At 38.2% G+C, this 20,055-nt stretch overlaps 1 protein-coding gene across 1 annotated transcript in view; it reads left to right on the top strand.

The window, feature by feature from the left end:
* The first annotated feature begins 313 nt into the window (after positions 1 to 313).
* YLPM1 (YLP motif containing 1) overlaps positions 314 to 20,055 on the top strand; it is a 57,175-nt gene continuing 37,433 nt past the window's right edge. Inside the window, exons 1-4 of the mRNA XM_044664944.1 lie at positions 314 to 1,183; positions 13,907 to 14,143; positions 16,644 to 16,823; positions 17,868 to 18,931. Of these exons, the coding sequence (XP_044520879.1) occupies positions 314 to 1,183; positions 13,907 to 14,143; positions 16,644 to 16,823; positions 17,868 to 18,931 (2,351 nt within the window). The remainder of the gene's footprint in view (positions 1,184 to 13,906; positions 14,144 to 16,643; positions 16,824 to 17,867; positions 18,932 to 20,055) is intronic.

Consider the following 20,055-nt stretch of genomic DNA (forward strand, 5'->3'; position numbering starts at 1 on the left):
CGTTCTACAGCCGGAGACGATTTCCAAACCCGAAGAAAGATGGCAACCAAGAGTCAACAAGACAGGGCCACTCTACCTCGCCTTTGTTCTCTTCTCAATGGTTACTACGCAAGCGCAGTAGGCTAAACCCCGCCCCTGCCTTCGCCTCTGCAGTCGCGGGCGAAGGCGTCCAGCGCCTGCGCATTTGCGCGCTCCGTTTACACGCTCCGAGGCCTGGAGACGCCGCGAGTTCCGGCTGTCGCGGCGGCTACAGACCTCTGGGTCGGTTGCGACGAGTAACGGCGCCGGGGATCGCTCTGCCCCCTTCTCCGACATGTACCCGACTTGGGGCCGGTATGGCGGAGCCAGCCATTACCCGCCGCCCCCGGTGCCTCCGCCGCCTCCGCCCGTGGGGCTCCCCGAGGCCTCCCCGGGGCCCGGCGGCTACTCGAGCGCGGCGGCGCCGGCGGCCCCTGCCTCCTCAGGCTTCCTGAGTTTCCGCGAGCAGCACTTGGCGCAGCTCCAGCAGCTGCAGCAGATGCACCAGAAGCAGATGCAGTGCGTCCTTCAGCCCCATCACCTCCCCCCGCCGCCCCTGCCGCCCCCTCCGGTCATGCCCGGCGGGGGCTACGGAGACTGGCAGCCGCCGCCGCCGCCTATGCCCCCACCGCCGGGACCGGTCCTAAGCTATCAGAAGCAGCAGCAGTACAAGCATCAGATGCTCCAGCAGCACCGAGATGGGCCCCCTGGTCCAGTACCCATGGAGCTGGATTCCCCTCCCGAGTCTCCCCCGGTACCCCCGGGTTCCTACATCCCTCCGTCCCAATCTTACATGCCCCCCGCTCAGCCTCCGCCCTCTTATTTCCCTCAGTCCTCATCCCAGTCCTACCTGCCACCAGCTCAACCATCCCCTTCCCAGTCCCCACCTTCCCAATCCTACATTGCACCTTCTCAGTCCACCCCTTCCTACTCCACCTCCTCTCAATCATACTTGCCCCATTCCCAGCCTTACTTGCCCCAGTCCCAGTCATCTCCTTCCCACTCCTCTCAGTCCCATTCCAAATCACAACTGGCTTCACTACAACCCAGCCCTTCTGGTACCAGTACAGCTGCCCAGCAAGAGCCACTGGAGAGTGGTGCCAAGAACACAGGTGCTGAGCAGCCCGTCCCTCCTCAACCAGATCCTTCCACTATGACTCCACAGGTAAGCCTTCATCTTAAATAGAAGGTTTGCCATTTGGGGATCTTAAGATTCACTTGTGAAAGAAAGTTCTTTAATGGAGCAGGAATATTTTGGAGCCTGGAGGGGTTTTCTGTAATTAACAGAACTCAATTTACAAGGAATAAATCCTCTGGATTATGAAAATATAAAAGGTCCAACCCAGAGACCAAGGAAATAAGGTTGCAGGGCCTCTTCCCTGCTTAAGAGAGCTATTTTTAGTTTATAAAACAGAGTAAACGGTTAGAGGTTTTAGATACCCAGGATTAGTGAGACGAGTAAAGGATGACATCTCAGTTAAATTTTAAATTTAGCTCTTTCAAAACAGCTTCTACCTGGCTCAAAATTTGTGCTAATATGATAAATGGCTTTTCCATAGTAATTTAAACCTAAATTTCCATTGAAAGAAAGAAAACTGGTTTGATTGTGTTATACTCTGAATATATTAGCATTTCCCTAATTTTAACTATACTTTTTATTCATTTGAAAGCCATTTATGGCTATAGAATTTAAGTTCCTAACTAGGGTTCTTTTTACTGTCTAGTTGTAACTGGTGTGGGAAAATGAGGATTGTCTTGTCAAGAGAGGCCTAATTTGGATGGTAATTGTTTTCATTTGATAGCTCCTTTCCATCAGAGCACTTGTTTTGAATGATACAGGTTTCTCTCTTTATATTTGATCTTTCTGGGGAATCAGTGGCTCAGAACATTAACCATAAACTCATATCTTTTTACTTTCCAACAGTAGTTGAATTACATCTTGTTGGTCATTAATAATTCACTTGAATTCAACAAACATTAAGTGCAAAGTATTCTTCTAGACTAGGGAGGCAAATCTACCCTTAAGGAGCTTATATTTTGCTAGGGTTAGAATTGGAATGTATAACCTGTGCACCAAGTAATTTGAGGAGAGAGAAAACACTAATTATAGGGATTGGGGGACAATGTTGAGGATTCAAAATTTTGAAGAAAAGAGTACTTGAAGGGGGTCTCAAAAGAAGATAGGGTTTTAAAAGACAGAAATGAAGGGGTAAGGTAGATTTCCACACATAGGCTTGTGTGAATATATGGAGGCAGAAGATAGAATATCAAATATAGAGAACACGGAGTGTTCCAGTTTGGCTGGAATGTATAATGCATAAAGGGGAGAAAGATAAAATAAGGTTGAAAGTGTATGTTGGTGCTAATGAGGTAATATTTTATCTAATAGGCAAGAAGGAACTGCTGTTTTGTGAAGAAAAGATTGACAAGGGGTAGAAACTGGAGACAATAATAATCTTGGCCAGAAGAGATGAGAGGCAAACTAGGGTGATGACAATGGAGAGGAAGGCAAAAGAAGGAACAGAATTTAGTAACTGGCTAGCTAGGGGAAGGGGATGTTAGGTGAGAAGGAGAAGAGTTAAAGATAACTCTAGTACAGTAATTGAGTAATTGGGAAACTCTTTTGGAGGACGTCCACCTCAAGCTTTGAAGATTTCCCCCAGCAGGATGGACAGATGAGAACAATTTGTTCCAAAGACCACTTAAAGCTTGGCCAGACATTAAGGCGATAGGGTCATCCACTGCATCCTGGGCCATCTACAGTTGGCCTGGCTTTTTTGTCTTGCCACTGGACTTGAATGACTAGAAGAAAGTGAAAGGATGGCAGCTTTGTGCAACTCTACCTCACCTAAGTATTTCACTCATGAGAATCAAGACATTACCCTGTGATGTCACCAATCCTCTTCAAAACAACACTGGGGAAACAGGTGGCAATGTCTATGGAAATAAAAGAAGTTTACAAGAAGGGGAGGCTTAAGGAGAAATATAATTAGTTTGGTTTTGGTCAAATTTAGTTTGAGAGGTTGACAGAATATATATCATCTAGGTGGAGGTGTCCAGGAAGCAGTTGGAAATGTGGGTAGATTTGTGATGATCCAGCAAAGGAGACTGAGAAAGAACAATCAGGCTAAGAAGGGCTGGGAGGACGGAATAAGCATTCATTAAGTGCCTACTGTTTTCCAAGGACTTCTCTAAGTGCAAGCATTATCTCATTAAGAGAAGGGAAAGGTATATTGAAGTGGAAAGAATACTGGATTTGGGTTGAATTATGGTTTTGCTGTTTATTACCTTTGTCATTCGGGGAAAGTAATTTACTTCACCTTGGGCTTCTGGTTCTTCAACCATAACATGAGGTTCTTTAGTCTATAACACTTTCCAACTGAATATTTGTGATTTTATGAACTCTTTCTAAAATCCAAATGCAATGTCAAATGCAGCAATGTACTCAAAAAAGTAGACTGAGAAAATGCCATTGGATTTGGTAGTTGAAATAATTGGCAACTTGAGAGGGCAATTTCAGTATGTGGACCATTCAGAAGCCATGGGTTGAGAAGTGAGGAAGTAGAGACATTGAATATGAATAACTCTTTCTAGGTTTTGACAGTGGTTGGAGTTAGGCTATAGGACAATAAAATTAATAGATAGTACAATCAAATGAACACTTTTTAAAGGTTAAGTAAACCTTTGAGCATGTTTTTAAGTGAGACAGTAGATAAGGAATGATTTGTCATAAGGGAGGGAATGATGCATTGGAAGGGTTTTTGGAGAGAATAAAACCAAGGACATGCATTAGCATTGGCAAGGAGGGAAGTGTCTTTCTCAGATTGGAACAAAGGAAAGGATTAGTAAAGATGGTAGAAAGCATTAAGGTATGAAGTAGAGGAGGTAAAGGAATTACAAATTTGTGAATTTATTTCATAGAAAGATGTGAGATTATGTGCTAAAAGAGCAGGGATTGAGAAAAGGAACAAGATTCAAAAGTCACAGTAAGGAGAAAATGATTCAGGGAAGAGTAAAAGGATTCACTTTTAATAGTATGGGGTCTAGTAATATTAGGCACTGCATTAATTTGTATTATGCTTTTATTCTTTCTTTTCTTAAACCTTTACCTTCCATCTTAGTATTGCTTTTAAGACAGAAGGAGGGATGGATAAGGGCTAGATAGTCAGGGTAAAGTCATTATGGTTGTTTGACTGCTTCTCTAGCAGTATGGGCAGCCTATGAAGTAGGAGAGAGAAGGCAGGTGGTAATGGTGGTAGGGTGACTAATGGGCAGGTGTGAATTGTGGAAGGACAGGAGCAAGGGATGTCCAAACTGAGGGTAAAAGTAAGTTTAGAGTAAGGATGAGAAGAGAAAAAAAGTATGGAGATGGTGTTGGGACTAAAGGTGAAGGTGAATATGAAGAATTAATGTAGAGAGAAGTGAAATGGTAGGAGATAAAAAGATAGGAATTTATGGAAAGAAAGAAAATATCAAATTATTACTATGAAGTGGTGGTGTAATCTGTTGTAACCACCCTTCTGGGTGATTGAGGTTAGGTGAAAGGGAGGGCAGTCATTGGAGTTGAAGTGTGATGAACTGGGGGTCAGAATATTTAACGGGACATTATGCCCATTATATGTACAGTTTTCACATTGGTGTGGATGTTGTTCTTTCTAGAGTATGGGTATTGAAAATCTCAAGAATGAGGACAGGGGAGTTGAGGTAAAAGGAAGAGAGCCTAATTACTGAACTTCTTTTAGAAGGGATCCTGGTGTAGTAGAAAAATCACTGATTTAAGCTAGAGGAACTGGATTTAAATACTGCTTCTAATGCTTACCATCTCTGTGAGTTTGGGAAAGTTATTGAATCTTTTGGGGCTCATGTATAGAATGAAGGGTCAGACTAAAGAACCTCTGTGAAGTTTTCTCTTTTTTTCTTTCTCACTCTTTTTCTTTCTTTCTCTCCTCTCTTAGAATTAATTCTAAGAAAGAAGAGTGGTAAGGGTTAAGCAATTGAGAGGGTCACACACCTAAGAAGTATCTAAGGGCAGATTTGAACCCTGGTCTTCCCCTTCTAGGCTTTGCCTTTTATCTGTTGTGCTCCTAGGTGCCGCTTTCTGAAGTCTTTTGCAGCTCTAGAACTATAATCTTACATTCTTATGATCATTGAAAAAGGAGGAAGTAACTCAAAGATTTGTAGGTGAAAGTAACAAATAACCAGACAAGTTGATATCATTGTTACTATCTTTGCAGAATCATTGTTACTATTGATATCTTTTCAATGAGACTCCCAGTTGGATAATACCACGTAGCCTCTCTTATGAAGTCTACTTGCTAAAGTTTCAAGCAATCTTTGTTTTAACTAGACCTAGGTACAAATGCTTGTTTATTGACTTGCAAACCAGGGATATAACCAATTCACATTTCTTCATGGTGTATTCTTGGCCCTGTTCTTAAAGAGATAAAAATGGCAGAAATAACCGAATACAACTCTAATACATTATAATGTCACAGTCGTTTTCTGTGTCAGCACCCCAGAACTAGTTGAGCAGCCATAGTATTCACTTCTTCATCTCTTTGTTCTCTGTTCACTTCTTTCACTACTGTTTGTATCAGTCAAATCTCATATTTTTAAATTCACTTTTAATACTTTGATAAAAAATTTGTGAGGGTAGATGCCATCTGGCTTCTTCTGGTCAGTTGTCAGTTTTTTCTTGAGTCCTTTGTGAATATATACCTTCACCATGGAGTTAGAACTATTCTGTTAGAAGATGAGCCACCAGATGTATGTGCTCTCAGACCCCACCTGACTTGTCTTTTTTGCTCATAATGTGCATAGAAGCCACAGTGGAGTAATTGGACATTGCCTTGCTGAGTTTGGACCCTTCAGAGAGATCCAGGAACTCAAAGTCTCATATGACTTGTTCTTGAAAATTGTTGGCTTCTTTGATCAATAATTCCTTTTTTAAATGCTAATTAATGATCTTTTTAGTCTCTTTCTAGACTCTTCCCAGGAATTGAAGTTGAGCTCATTGCCTCTGTAGCTTACAGACTATTCTCTTTTCTTATTTTGAATATCACAGAGCATTTGAATGTTTCCATTTGAGGCAGTACATCTCCTGTTTTTTATCTTTCATGGTTAAGTAATCACTTCTGGTTTTTTTTTTTTTCTTGAGCAGGTAAAATAATCTGAGCAAGATGGCTTGAGTTCACTAAAGCTACCTTAGTGATCACCCTTCCTATCCCCTTATTATATATCTTGGGTATTAAACTCCATTCCCCTTTAGCCATGTTCTTTCCCATAGGAAAAAAACTTACAAGTAGGAATCAAATATCTTCCTTCTCTTGTCAGTTATTATCCTTAACATCTTGAGCAGCAGTCTTATTTATCTCTTTTAGCTGTACAGCTCCTTAAGCTATTCCTTAGCTCTTCTGACCCTGCTCTTATAGTAATATCTTCATTTTCTATATCCTATTACTTGTGCTTGCTTCAATCTTTTGTACATTGTATTTTTTGTCTTTTTTTATTTATTTTTATTTTTATTTTAAACCCTTAACTGCTGTGTATTGACTTATAGGTGGAAGAGTGGTAAGGGTAGGCAATGGAGGTCAAGAGACTTGCCCAGGGTCACACAGCTGGGAAGAGTCTGAGGCTAGATTTGAACCTAGGACCTCCTGTCTCTAGGCCTAGCTCTCAATCCACTGAGCTACCCAGCTGCCCCCTTTTTTGTCTTTTTTAAAAATATATTTCCATGTTTACATATTTCATTTTCTTTTCCTCCCCTCTTCCCTACCCCCTGCCAGATCCAATAAGCACTTCCACTGGGTTATACAAATGTTATCACCTATACCTATTTCCATATTATTCATTTTTTACAATAGAGCAATCTTTAAAACCAAAACTTCCAATCATATATTCATATAAACAAATGATAAGTCATTTGTTTTTCTTCTGTGTTTCTACTCCCACAGTTCTTTCTCTTGATGTGGATAGATAGCATTCTTTCTCATAAGTCCCTTGGGATTGACTTGTAGTAGCAAAGTCCATTACCTTGGAGATTTGTATGTTGTTTTTAAAGGATTTCAGGTATTTGGTTTTTTAAAGATCTCAGGTATTTTACCTCTCTGTACATCCATATTGGTTACTTGAGACAACTCCTATTTTTCTTTTTCATAGGAATTTTCTATATATATCTTCAGAATTTTTCATCCCTTCTATACTGACTTCCCCCTGTGGAATTTTATCCTCTAGGATCCTTCATGTTAGTCCTCTGAATTCTTTAAAATCTACTCTTCTAAAATTCTAGAGTGCATGATGATACCTAGCTTTCCTTCTCTTTTTTTCTTCAACTTTTTGAGGAAATAGTATTTTCCTCCCAAAGTTTCCATAATTTCCCCTCCAGTAACAAGTTTCTTCCCATTACTGAGTATCACTTCCAGAATAAATTTCCCTTTCTTTTGGAGGAGTAAAATTATCACTAAGGTAAGTCAGAAGGTTAATAACTCTGCTACCTTTGGCAGAGAGAGAACTCTAGCAGATATTGGTATCATTACAATTCCCATTACCAATATATTTCTGTGCCAGGTTTATACTGTTTCCTACCTCACCTATTTCATCTTTTTATCTCCTCCATTAAAATGAGAGCTACTCACGTTTTGATTTGGAGATAGAATGTAAGTAGGGATTATTTTTTGCCTTTTTCTTTGTATCCCTCATCCTTTGCACTTGGCACATTCTGAGCATTCAGATACTTTTGTGTGCCTGATTTCTCATAGATGTTTCACACAGATCAAAGGTTGAAAGGAATGATGGCCGACTTTATCTTGTGGTTATTCAGTCATTTCAATCATGTCTGACTCTTTGTGACCCCATTCAGGGTTTTCTTGGCAAAGATACTGAAATAATTTGCCAAGAAACTGAGACAGAGAGGGTTAAATGACTTGTCCAGGGTCATATAGCTAGAAAGCGTCAGAAGCTGGATTTGAACTCGGGCCTTCCTGACTCCAGGCCCAGCACAATATCCATCATGCCACCTAGCTGCCTAGGTCCTCCATTCAGTGGGCCAGATAGTACTAGGGGTTAAGGAAAAATTTAGTTAAGACCAACTATTACTTTGAGAATCAACTATAAAACCCTCTAGCTTTTTAAGTCTCATAACCCAGGCCCTTCTAGCCTTTCCAGTCTTAAATTTTACTCCCCTCTAAGTACTCTGTGATCCAGTGACAATGACCTTTTTACTGTTCTCCCTCAAAACATTCCAACTCCATGCATAATCACTGGCTGTCCCTTATGCCTAGAAGGCTCTTTCTCTTCATCTCTGCTTCTTGGCTTCCCTGACTTCCTTCAAGTCTCAACTAAGATTCTCTCTGCAAAATACTATCCCAGTCCCTCTTAATGCTAATGTATTCCTGCTTAGATTACTTCCAGTTTACCCTGTGTATATCTTTTAGGTACTTACATAAATTGTTTGCACATTGTCTTACTCATTAGAGTGTGAGCTCCTTGAGGGCTTAGCACAGTGTCTGGCACCTGGTAAGCACATAATAAATGACTGCTGATTGACTTAAGCAAATAGTCTTAACTATTGGCTTCCATTCATTACTTGAGCAAAAATGAGAGTGAATTTTTCAATAGATATAAATAAACATGAGAGGCAAAATGATATAGTGGACAGGGAGGAAAACTTGGGATCTATCTGACACCTGTTAGATGTGTGATTCTTTGTTGTTTTTCATTTTTAAATTGTATCTGACTTTTTGCAACCCCATTTGAGGGTTTCTTGACAATTATATTGGAGTGGTTTCCTTCTCTAGCTCATTTTTCAGATGAGGAAACTGAAGCAAAGAGGGTTAAGGGACTTGCCCAGGGTCACACAGCTAATAAGTGTCTGAGGTCTGATTTGAACTCAGAAAAATGAGCCTTCCTGACTCTAGGTCTAGTACTCTATCTATTATACCATCTGATCTTATGCTAGTTTTAATTATTCAGTGCTTTGAGGTATCTCCTTTAAATTTTTAAGTGCATAGTAATTTCCCATCTGCATAGATAGAAGGAATTTTCTTACTGGGAGTTTTGTACACCAATAAAATCACAGGTCAGGGCAAAACAGATCCTAGACATTTATCTAATGCCATTCCCAAGAGTTTACTCTACAAAATTTTGTTTTTCCAATGCTTTAGCATTGGAAATTGAGCACTAAAGTACATTGTTTGTAATTGGCATATTCCCTCCTGAAAAATCTCTTATAGGAGGATAGAGGGGGTAGTTTGGTATAGTGAGTAAGAACATTGAATTTGTTATCGGACAACTGGAGTTTGAATTCTGACTCTGTTGTTGCAGCCCATGTGACTTTGGCCAAGTCATTTAACCTCCTAGTGCCTTGATTTCATCCATCTGTAAATTTGAGGGGGATATACCAATTGATCTCAAGGTTTCTTTCAACTTTTCAATTGTGATTCTAGGACAAGGAAAAACCAGGAAGGAGTAGCACTTTAGGTATATGGGCAAGATTATTGGAGAAGTACTTCTGCTTTGAATTCCCATATTGGTATCATTCCAACTACAAGTCCCCTTATGCTCTCCTGGCACATTTCCCTTGAAAGACCTTCTATAACTCTATAACACTGGAATTCCAGTGTCTTCTAAGCTTTTAAAAATTTTGCTTAAAATCATTCCAAATCAGAGTGTGAAATTTATATAACCTGGCTTCTACTGAACGCTTGAATTTGCCTTTCCTCTTACAGGACAACTAAATCGTAATTTTGAACTAAAAGTTTTTGTGTTTTTTTTTTTGGCAAATGTGATTCTTAAAATTAATTCTGATTACTAAAAGACTTTTCTGTTTATTATGTATGTATTTTTTCTACATGTCAGTGCTGGTATACGAACCCCTATAACTATTTACTGTTGTCTATGCACTTATTTTGGATTTTATAATTTGTGAATTTTGACTTTATATTTATATTTCAGTTGTTTATTAATGAACCTATTCAGGCAAACTCTCTTAATAGGTTAAGTTTGAGACTAGAAGTCTAAACTTAAATGAATGAAGTTTATTTCTTTGTTCTTTGCTTTTGAATATTAAGAAATTGAGCATTTTAATGGTGATATGGACTTAGCATCCTTAGTTTTCCTTATCCTGCTTTAATCAGGATGTAACCAATGTCAGAAGCTGATGATTATTTTATCAATGGAAATGACATTAAAGCAGGTGCTTTACCATATTTTATGCTTCTGCACCCTAAGAACCACTGGACTTCACTTGTAGATGAAACCTTTATGTGTTGTCTTGCCCTATTAGAATGTAAAATCCTTAAGAGAAAAGAATGTCTTGCTTTTCGGTTTATATAACTAGCCCTTAGCAAAATGCTTTGAACATAGGAATCGATTAATAAATGCTCTTTCGTTCCCAGAGAAGACAGCTTTTTATTAATAACTCAGCTCTTTTATAAACAAAACAAAAACTGTTTCCTTGACTTGAAACACCTTATAATATTTTCAGTAGGGTACTGTACAGTAGTAGCAAGCATCAATAGAATGCTTTAAGGTTTGCAAAGCATTTTATAAATACCATTTCATTTTGTCCTCATAACAACTCTTGAGAGATAGGCACAGTTATTATCTTCATTTTACAAATGAGGAAACTGAGACAGACACTTGTCCTGAGTTAAATGACTTGCTATGGATCACACAGCAAATAAATGCCCGAGGCTGGATTTTTGAACTTGGTTCTGAACCTGACTCCAGGTCTCATACTCTCTACACAGTAGTTGTTTAATAATTGTTTTCTAATGACTTCATTTGTTTTTTTAAATTGGGGGTGGGGAAGTAATATTTGTATCAAAACAAGCCCTATATACTTCTTTAATGCTTACTCAGGTTTTCATTCATATATATACACACACACACACACATATATATATATATTTGGTTTTTCTTAATGTCTTTTCTTTTTAACATCAACATAGTTTCCTCCAGCATCCATCCCCCCTCCTTCTTAACCTCCCAGACCACCTCAAATAATAAATAGTATTTAAAAAATAAAATAGAAAAAGAAGAGGGGAAATATCAATGTAACTGATGGAAAATGTCTGAAAATATGTACAGTGTATACTTGCATGTCTTCCACCTCTGAAAAGTAGTGGATTGAAAGTGTCTTCTTGTATCTCTCTCTCCTTTGGAGCCATGCTTATTCTTTATAATTTTGCAACACTTTTTTGAGTAATTCTTTTTCATTTATATTGTTGTTCAGTTCTGTCTCACTCTTCAGAACCCCTTTTGGAGTTTTCTTGGCAGAGTCATTTGCCAATTCCTTCTCTATCTTAATTTACAGATGAGGAAAGTGAGGGATGCTGGATTAAATGACTTGCCTAGGGTCTCACAGCTAGTGTCTGAAACCAGTTTTGAATTGAGGAAGATGAATCTTTCTTATTCCAGGTCTGGCACTCTATCCACTTTATCACCTAGCTTAGCTGCCCTGTTATATTGTTGTAGCCAATTGTACATGTTGTTTTCTTGTCTCTGCTTCCTTCTGCATCAGTTTATTAAGATCTTCCCTTGCTTCTTAGTATTTGTCATATTCATCATTTCTTTCAACAAAGTAATGTTCAAATACATTCATGCCCCACAATTCATTTAGCCATTTTCCATTCAATGGACATCCACTTTGTTTTCAACTCTTTGCTATAATAAAAAGTAATGCCAAAAATATTTTGGTTTATATGGGGACTGTCTTATCAGTGGCTTTCCTGAGGTATTAGTCTAGCAATCAAATCTTTGGATCAAAGGATATGGACGTTTGAGCCATTTTATTTACCTCATTCCACATTGCTTTCCAAAATAAATTGTACAGATACATAGCTGCACAATGTGTTATATATCTATCTTCTCAAAGCCCCTCCAACATTGCCCATTCTCGTCTTTTGTCATCTTTGCCAATTTGCACATAGCTAGGAAGTGTCTGAGGTCACATTTGAACCCAGGTTCTCCCAAATCCAGTCCTGGCTTTGTAGCTCCTGTGCTACCTTGCTGCACCTCTTCTGTTTGTTTGTTTTTTTTAAAACCAACATTTTATTTATGACATTGTTTTTATATCTTAGTCATTTCAACACCCTCTCTTTTCAGAGATCCTCCCTTGCAACAAAGACAAACAATTAAGCAAAAACCTCTCATATAATGACTGCATCTGCAAGTTGTTTTTTGGATAATTGTTTGAAGTATTAGAAGAAAGTTAAAGATGTATTATAGTGAAATTTGGTTGGCTATTTAGTCAACATTTTGATTTTTTTTGTTTATTTGTAAGTGTACTATTCTGATCTGAAATGTCCTTTCATAGAAAGTAAGGTGTTGGGCATATATCTGTTGGCTATTCTTAGTCTTTGAAAGCATCCTCAGATACCTTACCTTGGCTTGGAGGCAACCAAGAGCTCCTGAAGCCTATGCTAGCTAAGGGCAAGCTGTAATTAGTCCTATCCAGCTGGAAAGTCTTTAGATATTTGCCTTCAGTAGTAGTTAGTGATTGTCAAAGGCACATCCTGGTGAAGTTTGGAGTAACTACCACCAGGTTGGATTCATGGTGATCATTTTTAGGCTTTCTGAAAAGTTGAAAACAATTTTGCTGAATTATAGAGAGGTTTTCATTTGTATAGAGAGAACTTAGAACAATGAAAATTACAGATTCTTTAAATACTGGGGTAAGGCATAGACTAAACTTGAAGGTGGGGGCAATGATTTGGAAGTCTACTATTTTTTTGTTTCAAATCAACAAGCAGCTTCTATTTTCAATTTGCTAATTTCTGGGAATACAAAGACAAAAAAATGAGTAGCCTCTGACTCTAAGAAGCTTATATTGTTCTGAGGTAGTACAGAGCCTACACAGAGAAGAAAAATACAAGGTAATTTTAGGGGAAAGAGAGCACTAGGCAAGGCATTAGAAGTGGACCTTGAAGGAAGAAAAGGATTCTGAAAGGAAGGACACTGTTTGCACAAATGCCAGAGTTCAAGTTCAGGAAAAGTTAGTATTCCATTGTGGCTAGAATGCAGAGTTTGTTCAGGGGAGCATTGTTAAATAAAGCTGGGAAGGTAGGTAAGAGTGACATTGCAGAGGGCCTCAGTTGGCAGACTGAGGAGTTTATATTTTATACTAAAGGCAATAAATAGGGAACCTCAAAGCCTTTGAGCAGGGGAATGGATTACGGAACCATTCAGGACTACAGGCTCTTTGTATTGCACTATTATACTTGGCACCAGTGGGAGGCGTGGGATGTTGTGATGGGGAGGATGAGGGTAAGCATAAGCAACTTATACTCTAATTGGGAAAATATGATCAATGGGGCTGAAAACAATTAAAGAGCAATAAAAGAAAAGGATTAAGTCTGTGGTTCAGATTAATTAAAATAAGTTCAGAAAAAGGAGAGATCACTGGGAGGCTGGAGTACTTGAGAAGCTTCATGAAAGAAATGGGATTGATTGTGTTCTTTGGGGATAAGATGACAAGATAAATGCACAAACACGAAGTAAAGATTAGCCATAAGTGAATGTTAAAAGAGAATCACTATTTCTGATTGGACATCAAATAGACTAAGAAGCTAATCAGATGGTAGCATGTGCTTTAAAGAGAGGGGGAGGGAAAAGGCAGAAGGACCAGAGGTGTTCTTATTTAGAGGGGTTGACTTTTATATGTCCCTAGGATGTTTTGTTTGTTTTAACTCTTACAAGGAAAAGAGATTGAACTCTAGCTTGTTGCTGAAAAAACCCTCAGATAACTACTTATATCTTTTATATTTTGTCTGCCTTTTAGGCAGACAGATAGATTGTAACACACATACACACACACACTTTTCCCACAACCCTTTTTCAGGAGTAAATAGCTTATACAAGAGATTCTTACAAATGTTTTCCTTTGTAGGAACAGCAGCAGTATTGGTACAAACAGCATTTGCTTAGCCTGCAGCAGAGGGCGAAAGCACATGCACAGGGACAACAACCACTAAAGGGCCCTGGAATGGTGAAAGATATACCAGAGGCAGCAAAAGAAGAAACTACACCAACCAGTCAGATACCAGAACCTCCTCCATGTCAGGATCCCCCATTACCACCTCCTAGTGAAGAGGTTCCACCTCCTCTGCCTCCTGATGAACCCCAGGTAAGCCATACACTTGATTCTTTGGCATTAAATGATGATTTAAAAATTAATATGTAAGCTGGATATGTATAATATGGAGAGTAAATAAAGAGCTGAAGAACACTAATTATATGCAATGGTTTTAACAATATAAAGTCAAAACTTTAAATAAAAAAAAAAGAAAAGAGAAAATCTTAAAATATATCTACATAGCCAGGCAGGACAGATTTCCGCACTGACCATGTACAAAAAATAATTTTCAATCCACACCCTAGACCCATCACTTTCCTTTTTTTCCCCCCTAATCCTTACCTTTGGTCTTAGAATCAATGCTGTGTCCGTTCCAAGGTAGAAGAGTGATAAAACCCAGGCAATTGAGGTTCATGCTAGGAAGTGTCTGAGGTCACATTTGAATCCAGGACCTCCTGTCTCCTGACCTGCCTCTCTATCCACTGAACCACTTATATACCCCATCTATCACCTTTCTATCAGAAGATGGATATATCTTAGATTCTATGGAATTGTGGGTGATAATTATGTTGATCAGAGTTCTTAAGTCTTTCAAAGTTTTTTGTTTTTGTTTTTGTTTTTTTTGTGATGTTGATATAGTATAATAAAATACTTTTCGATTAAAAAAAAAGGTAAAGACAACATTAAAAGGCAACAAAACTCAAGTCAAATACAACAGATTGTGTTAGTACCATATTATTAGAATTGAAATATACATCCTTCCTTTTCTATTTATAATTGGCAAGCTACAAAATTGAAAAGTGCTATCAGTTCTAAGCATACTACTAGGTGCTTTTATATAATTAAGAGGAGGAAGGTAAACAGTGGAACAGGTGGTTTGAGCTATTTGGGAATTATCTGTTGTCTCACAACAAAATGTGTCAGTAACAAAAATAATCTTTTAGAGAAGAATGCATGGCCAGATCCAACACTATCGAATAGATTAGGAAAGTATCTTTTCTCTTAGCTTTGTTTTAGATGATAGAGAGACCCTTTATTCTACACCATATAGTTCCAAATGCTGAAGGGATATATGGGTAAGTTTATAGATATTACTTTTCAGAGTTCGAAAGAAGTCAACATTGAAACATTGTATCCTTTTTTGTAATCTCATTCCAAGTCATGTCTTAAGTTATTCCATATTATATGGCAGTTATGTTCTCAGCATTACAATATCATTAAGTATATACCCTGATTACAAAGTACAATTAAGTGGTGACGGAATACTATTGTACTATAAGAAATAATGAGCAGGATGGTTTAAGAAAGAAATGGAAAGACCTCCATGAACTGATGCAGAATGAAATAAGCAGAACCAGAAGAACATTGTACACAGCAACAGCAATATTGTGGGATGATCCACTGTGAAAGACTAACTACTTTCACCAATACAATGATCCAGGACGATTCTGAGGGACTTATGACAAAGAATGCTATTCACCTCCAGAGAAAGAACTATTGGAGTTGGAATGCAGAAGAAAGCATACAATTTTTTAACTTGGTTTTATATGATTTTTCACTTACAAAAATGAACAAAGTAGAAATATGTTTTGCATGATAATGCATATATAACCCAGATCAAATTGCTTGCCAGCTCTGGGAAGGGAAGGGAGACAATTTGGATCAAATAACTTAAGAAAACTTATGTGGAAATTTGTTATTACAATATGTTATTATATATATAATGTTATTATATACAATTAAGTATTGGTTCATGTAAATGAGTGAGATTGTGCTAATCCTTTTTTTTTTTTTAATAAACTCTTACTTTCTGTTTTAGTATCAATTCTAAGGTAGAAAAGTGACAAAGGCTAGGCAATTAGGGTTATATGACTTGCCTATGGTCATGTGGTTAGGAAGTATCTGAGGCCATATTTGATTCTAGGTCCTGGTGCTCTATCCACTGAGCCACCTAAGTGTTCCTTGAGATTGTGCTACTCCAAAGGTCATAATTTCCCCAAGAAGCTTGAACTAAGAAACTATTGGAGCATAACAGTCTGCTGGCCTCATTTGTTATAAAAGTTGCTAAAAGAATCATAACTCTTAAGCTTTTGCATAGAGAAAAAGAAAGTAAAAAATATAAATATACACATTTCCTCTGCTGAAGAACTGAGAATTTTGACTAAGAATTATAAGAATAATTACTCCCATGTTCATGATTATGGGACTTTGTAAGATAAGGAAATAAACATCTGTCAAATCCTTGCTATGTGCTTAGCACTTTGCAAATATTACCTCATTTGATCCTCCCAAGAACCCTAGCAGGTGCTTTTATTATGGAGAACCAGGAAGTTGAAGTCCTTTTTTCAAAAAAATTTTTATTATTATTTTTTTAGTTGAAGTCCTTCTTTGCCATTTCACATAACGTGGTGAGGAAAATGACTCAAACTAGCCTAAAATTATAGGGACTTAAATCCATATGGGAAATTTTAAAGTACCATGCAAGTCTCAGTGATTTGTGTGTATGTATGTTATCATGTCATATCTTGATTCTATGTTCTTTTTCCTTTAGTCTGAAGACCCTGAAGAAGAGGCCAGATTAAAGCAATTACAGGCTGCTGCCGCACATTGGCAGCAACATCAGCATCACCGAGTTGGCTTTCAATATCAGGGAATCATGCAGAAGCATGCCCAGCTACAGCAGATTCTGCAACAATACCAGCAGATCATACAGCAGCCACCACATATACAGGTTACTTTCTCATTAACTGATCAGTGTGAAGAATATAACCTTTGTTTCTAGGGACTAAAATAATAGAATCATGAGATTATAGATTTTGAGCAAAAAGGTTCTTGAATGGCTTATTAGTCCATCATCCTTCTTTGGTTCATAAGGAAGCAGAGGCCCAGAGAAATGAAGCTTTGATTTGAACCCAGTTGCCCTAATTTTAAGTCTAGCACTGTTTCCACTGTACCATGCTTCTTTTCTGTCAACTTTTATCCCCATATAAGGTGGAAAATGCCATAATTATCAGGTGGTAACTGTCAGGTCTTCTGCAGTGATTTTCCAGTTGCCTGGCATTATTTTCCCTTATGTATGTGAGAGTTTCTTTTCATTGCAATAGTATTTGAATGCCCTATTGCAGGACTGTGCTATAAATTTCTTGATCACTTCTTCCCAGACTCAGGGTGCCAGTGGTTCCCAGTTGTTAAGATTGTCTTAGAAGGGGGAAGCTGGGTAGCTCAGTGGATTGAGAGCCAGGCCTAGAGACTGGAGGTCCTGGGTTCAAATGTGGCCTCAGACACTTTCTAGCTGTGTGACCCTGGGCAAGTCACTTAACCCCCATTGCCTAGCCCTTACCACTCCTCTGCCTTGGAACCAATACCCAGTATTGATTCTAAGATGAAAGGTAAGGGTTTAAAAAAAAAATAAAAGATTGTCTTAGAAAATTGACTCAATTTAACTTTACTATATTTCTTCTAGAACCCTACACAAAAGCACCATAAAAAGAGATATATGTTTGCCTAATTTAATTAGTAATTTTTCAGTATATTCAAAGTTCAGTTCATTGGGGAAGTTAAATATTTACTTTAGTGATATTCTACTAATTTGGTTTCCCTGAGTGCATGGAAAATGTGGTGTGTTATAGAGTTTATCAAAACAAAAGAAATGATTATTATTTAAGTTAATTTGCATACTTTAAAAGTCTTTCATTACAGCAATGCCCTCAAATCTTAACTATTTTAATTAAGTATATTCTGAATTCGCAAAATTATTTTTCTCTTTATTTTATAGACTATGTCCGTAGATATGCAGCTGAGACATTATGAGATGCAACAGCAGCAGTTTCAGCATCTTTACAAAGAATGGGAGCGAGAGTTTCAACAGTGGCAGGATCAGCTCCATACTTATCCTCACAAAGATCAACTTCAAGAGTATGAGAAGCAGTGGAACTCATGGCAGGGACATTTAAAAGCTACCCAATCCAGCCTTCAGGAAAAAGTGAGCACACTTCAGAATGTGAAAAATCAGTATATGGGAAATATGACAATACCGCCACCTTTTGTTCCATACTCTCAAATGCCTCCAGCAATACCAACAATGCCCCCTCCTGTATTGCCTCCATCTCTATCAACATCACTACCACCACCTGTGATGCCCCCTACTCTGCCTGCCACAGTGCCACCACCTGTGATGCCCCCACCAGTGATGCCTCCTTTACCAACATCTGTTCCCCCACCTGGGGTGCCTCCATCTTTGCCTTCAGCTGGGCCTCCACCGGTTCTTCCACCACCATCTCTCTCTTCAACTGGGCCTCCTCCAGTTCTTCCTCCACCATCTCTCTCTTCAACAGGACCTCCACCTGTTCTTCCCCCACCATCCCTTTCTTCAACAGCAGCACCACCTGTCTTGCCTCCCCCACCTTTGTCATCAGCAACACCCCCTCCAGGAATGCCTCCCCCAAATCTCTCTTCAGCCGTTCTCCCTCAAGGGTTACCCCCTCAATTAACTACCACATCAGTTCCACCAGCTGCCGGTTCTCAAAGCTCAAAACCTCCAGACAAACCTAGACCAGCACTACTTCCCACTCCTATATCCTTTGGTTCACCTCCACCTTACCATCCTCCAGTAAAATCATCCATGGGCTCTTCAGAACAAGTGAACTCTAAAGCTCCTCTGCCGTTCAGTTCTTTTTCATCTGAGCAAGGACATATGGAATCCAAAATTTCTACTACAGGATCTTCACCTGCTTCAAATCAGCCTGGTAACACAATTAAAGACACACCAGTGAGATCAGGTGGGCTGCTTCCAGATCCTCCTAGAAGTGCTTACTTGGAAGGTCCAAGAGGAGGTCCTAGGTATGTCTGATGCTTCTTTACTGATTACAGTTTATACAGAGCTAATGTTATTAAAAATTCTATTAACAAAGTTATAATATGTACTTTTATATTCTTGTTGTTATTGTGGGGTTGTTGTTTTGCCTTTGAAAATTACTGATTTGCCTAAGGGAAGAAACGATTTCATCCAGATTTATAGATGAATTCTCTATAATATCTAAAGTCAACTAATAATTATTCTACATCAATTACTTTCAAAAATTGAGAAAAGGGGTTGCTAGGTGTCTCAGTGGATAGAGATCCAAGCCTGGTGACTAGAGGTCATGGGTTAAAAATTGGCCTCAGACACTTCTACTATGTAATCCTGGGCACATCACTTAACCCCAATTGGCTAAAAGCCACTTTTCTGCCTTGGAACCAATAATTAGTATTGATTCTAAGACAAAAGGTAAGAGTTTAAAAATTTTGAGAAAAAACATTCTATCAGATTTCTTTGATGAGACAAATATAGTCCTAATGTTCAACCCAGTGAGGAATAAAGCAAAAAAAAAAAAAAAAAGAACTCTAGACCAGTATTAATAATGAATATGCAAAAATTTTGATAAAATTCTGGGAAAAGGTTATAGAACAATATGTCAACAATATAATTCTACTCTGATTGAGTTGGACTAGCGATGCAAAGATGGTTTAACATTAAGTAAACAACATACTCCTATTTAAAACAGAAGTCATATGATTATATCAATAGAAACAGAAAATGTTTATGACAAAGTATAATTCTTATTGCAAAAAAAATCCTTAAGTAGTAATATTTTCATATCAAAATAATAATAAATTTAAAAAAACAAACCTTTAAATGATTGGCATAGAAAGATAATTTTAAATGTAAAGAGTGCATATCTAAAACTCAGTTAGCTGTATTTGCTATGGATAAACATTAGAAGCTGTCTCATTTAATATAAGAATAAAGCAATGATACCTTGCTTCCTCTGTTAATATTCAGAGGTGCTTCTAGAAATATTAAGACTAACAAAGAAGAAGAAATTGAAGGCATGAACCATTTGCAAAGAGAAAACATTATGATTTGCTTTGAAAACAACAAAGAATCAAGTAAACTAATTGAGAATAGCTTCAGTATAGTAGGA

The sequence above is a fragment of the Gracilinanus agilis genome, chromosome 2, assembly GCF_016433145.1.
Source record: "Gracilinanus agilis isolate LMUSP501 chromosome 2, AgileGrace, whole genome shotgun sequence".
NCBI classification, from domain to species: domain Eukaryota; kingdom Metazoa; phylum Chordata; class Mammalia; order Didelphimorphia; family Didelphidae; genus Gracilinanus; species Gracilinanus agilis.